The following is a 3,208-nucleotide window of genomic DNA, read 5'->3' on the forward strand; positions in this document are numbered from 1 at the left end:
AAGGAAAAATGTCTTCAACTCATCATAGCCTTGGTAACCACACATTTGATATTTCTATAACCAATCACAAAGTATATTTGCTTTCTAATCATACTAATAAATAGACTAATTGTATAAAATGCAACATCTATTAAGATTGTACCAACAGTAAAGGAACTACATAAAGCTCTCAAAATCAAAGAGAAGCCACAATTTCACCTGAACAAACAAGAAACATTAGTTATTGTTTTATATAGAATACTAATAGCACATGATTGTAGAAATGTCATATGAGTCTCAATCATTAAACTTCAAATTTTAAGTTGAAGTGTATAAAATCCAAGATTATATAGTATGAGTGAAAATACAAGCTATTTTTTCTAATAAATTTAAAAACCTATTATAGATGAGTCTATGCTTATTTAGAAGTCTAAACATTCTTAAAACATTTTATGGGAACCTCAAATAATAAAATTGATTTTTTATTACCTATCATTTTATTTAAGATTATATATATATATATATATATATATTCAAATTCACATAGTTGAAATTTACATATCACAAATAAATTTATTTAATATTTAAAATAGTTTAGGCATAGAGTATGTCTTAAAAGTGCTTCTGCTTGCTAAGAGGCCATTTTCCTAGGCCGTAAGAAAACAGATTTACAGCTCAAGGCCTAGAGGCATTTGGTAGTCACACCACCAATAACATAACAGTAATAAAACAACTTATATTTACATATAACAGTCAGTGATAACTATGTATGTAAAATAACTATGTATGTATTAATGTATATAAAATATGTAAATTTCAAAATAGTTAATATTAACCACCATTAAATATATAAAAAATGTGTAAATATCAGTCAAACTTAGCTACAGCGAGAACTGCATGGTTCATATTGCTCTGTTGGATAGCTAATCTTGTGTTCAGACAAAATAAATGTAATATTGGCTAGGCCATCAGTCAAACGCGTATTCACTACCTAGCGAGGCACGACGAAACAAGTGTAGTTGGTTAAAATAAATATTTATTTAATGACATTCCGAGGAATAGAGCAATTGCAACTCTGGAAGTGGGGATGGGCTCAGAGGGTTTCTAGAGTCTCTCGGAGCTTCATTGACCTGTAAAATTATTGTCATATTTCCATTTAAACTTTAAAAAATATGCACACACGTATACTGCTTTACTCTAAACATCGTACAATGGAACATGCTTGTATTGTTCCCAATATCTATCATTAGGTAAAATTCTCTACTTCAGTTAATTTGCCAGAAAGAGGATGGCTACCAAATTCAATTAACCTGCATTGCTTGTGGACAACACACGACATGAAAATCTCGAGCAACTGCCATCAACGATAGCAGTGAAACCATCCAATCTCCCATTTAAATTTTACTCAATTTAGGAGAAATGTGCCACTCTTACATTATATCACCGTCCCAAGTCAGCGCAACAATATCCGCGAAGTATATATCAATTCTATACAGCAGCAACAATCAGAAGTCCCTGGTTCAACACTAGGAGTACTGCCTAATGTATTAACCACATGAAAGCGGGTGATATTCTCGCATCACCTCGGCTTCGTTTCTTCTGCGTTACTCTTGGACAAGCAGAATTGATGCAGATGCAAATCTCTTAGAATTGCTGTCCTTCAAATGTCTGGCCGAACTGCCAATTTGCAGGAGCAACGTTATAGGAAGTGATGGTTCTCCCATCGCTGGTGCTGATCTGGAAGGACAGAGTTTGCCCATTCAAGTAGGAGTTGCTCTGCCAATTCTGTCCCCAGTTTCGGGACATTGCTTGCCAACCAGTGTTGGAACCTTTGATGGAGACCGCCTCGACATCGCCTGCACCTCCTACGTTGGTAATGAGCACCAAATTGAAGTAGGAGTGCCCATTAATCGTGAATCGAACTCCTCCTTTCCTCACGCATGGTACTCTGCACACATAAATATTACAATTTCATCCCAATTAAAGTCATGTTGCGAATACAAATATCAGGATTGAAGAATAGGAATATAGTGTTGACAGACTAATTAGGCTAATAATTAATTACCTTCTGAACATGATTGGAACAATCCCACTTCTGTATATGGCAATCTGTTGAAAAGCAGGTTGAGCCATGTCGAAATGCTGGAGAGGTGGATTGCACCATCCTCCATTGTCGTTGGGAAGAGCAGAGTTAGGGGGGCACAGGTTAGTAGCAGTAACTGTCACAGTGCCCGGTAGACACCACTGAGGGTCGGACCGCTGGTTGCATTTCATTTGGTAGCAGGCTCCGCAGGTAGCTCCATTGTTGAAAAGTGCCGTGCTCAGAGCTGCAGTGTTCGTTCCATAGCCTTGGCTATACAAATTACCGTATCCGCACGCACCGCCTGTCAAATTAATTTCACCATCGATTTGTTAGCTAAAATATGGTATCAAACTTATGAATCTAAATCTGAAACTGCAGATCGATTATTTTTAAGCTTATATCTATGCCCACCCAAACGTCTATAAAAGTGGAATTTTGTGGAACTGTGAACTTACCCATTGTGCCCGACGCATCGCTGCCACCGTAAAACGTAGCATGTGCGGATTGCCAGCCATAATCTAGTGCATAAGCTGTACCAGCTATCCACAACAAACCGAAAATGGTTGCCAGTTTTACAGGGGCCATTTCACGATGAAGTAAATGGTCGCTAAGGATAAGTATACTTCCCCTGAATTAATATCTACCGTTAGAATTAATTCCAATAGAAATCAGAACTGATATCTGAATCGATATTTGATTGGTGGACACTGAGATATCTCCATATATATAGAATAGGGAGGTGCATAAGCTATCGATTTTTTCTTCCGCGAAGGGCGGCACCTACCTCAACTAGGGACGTTATTTAGACATAATCTGTTGTAGAGTAGCTGGCCGCACATGCACCGTACTTCAAAGAAACGGTGGCCGCCTTCATTTCCCTTGATGGGGCCATCTGCACATGGGATACTGGAATCGGGTGAATTTTGCGATGATGGAGGAGCCGCTTCTTATTTTCAAGGTTTTGAAAATATGATGACCGACACTCAGGTAAAGGCGGGCGGGCAACCATTAAGCTTATATTCGTATACTTTCGCTACAGATTACATTGATAACGAAGCCCATGTGGTTGAATTTACTTATTCGTATCTTCGCTTGAATTTAGGAATTCTTTTTATATATACATTATTAGTAAGTAGGTACAAAGAT

The 3,208-nt window shown here is 37.6% G+C and overlaps 1 protein-coding gene across 1 annotated transcript; it reads right to left on the reverse strand.

The window, feature by feature from the left end:
• Positions 1-1,227: 1,227 nt before the first annotated feature.
• LOC149164832 (expansin-A2-like) lies at positions 1,228-2,742 on the reverse strand. The gene is made up of 3 exons (XM_089431000.1): positions 2,518-2,742; positions 2,045-2,363; positions 1,228-1,927 (listed from the first exon to the last, which is right to left on the reverse strand). The coding sequence occupies exons 1-3, from the start codon at positions 2,645-2,647 to the stop codon at positions 1,624-1,626; spliced, it is 753 nt and encodes a 250-aa protein (XP_089287126.1). The 5' UTR covers positions 2,648-2,742; the 3' UTR covers positions 1,228-1,623.
• Positions 2,743-3,208: the final 466 nt, after the last annotated feature.

This window comes from Pinus tabuliformis, chromosome 5_1 (genome assembly GCF_031772625.1).
Source record: "Pinus tabuliformis cultivar Carrire ecotype Pingquan chromosome 5_1, CPIR1, whole genome shotgun sequence".
Classification (NCBI taxonomy): domain Eukaryota; kingdom Viridiplantae; phylum Streptophyta; class Pinopsida; order Pinales; family Pinaceae; genus Pinus; species Pinus tabuliformis.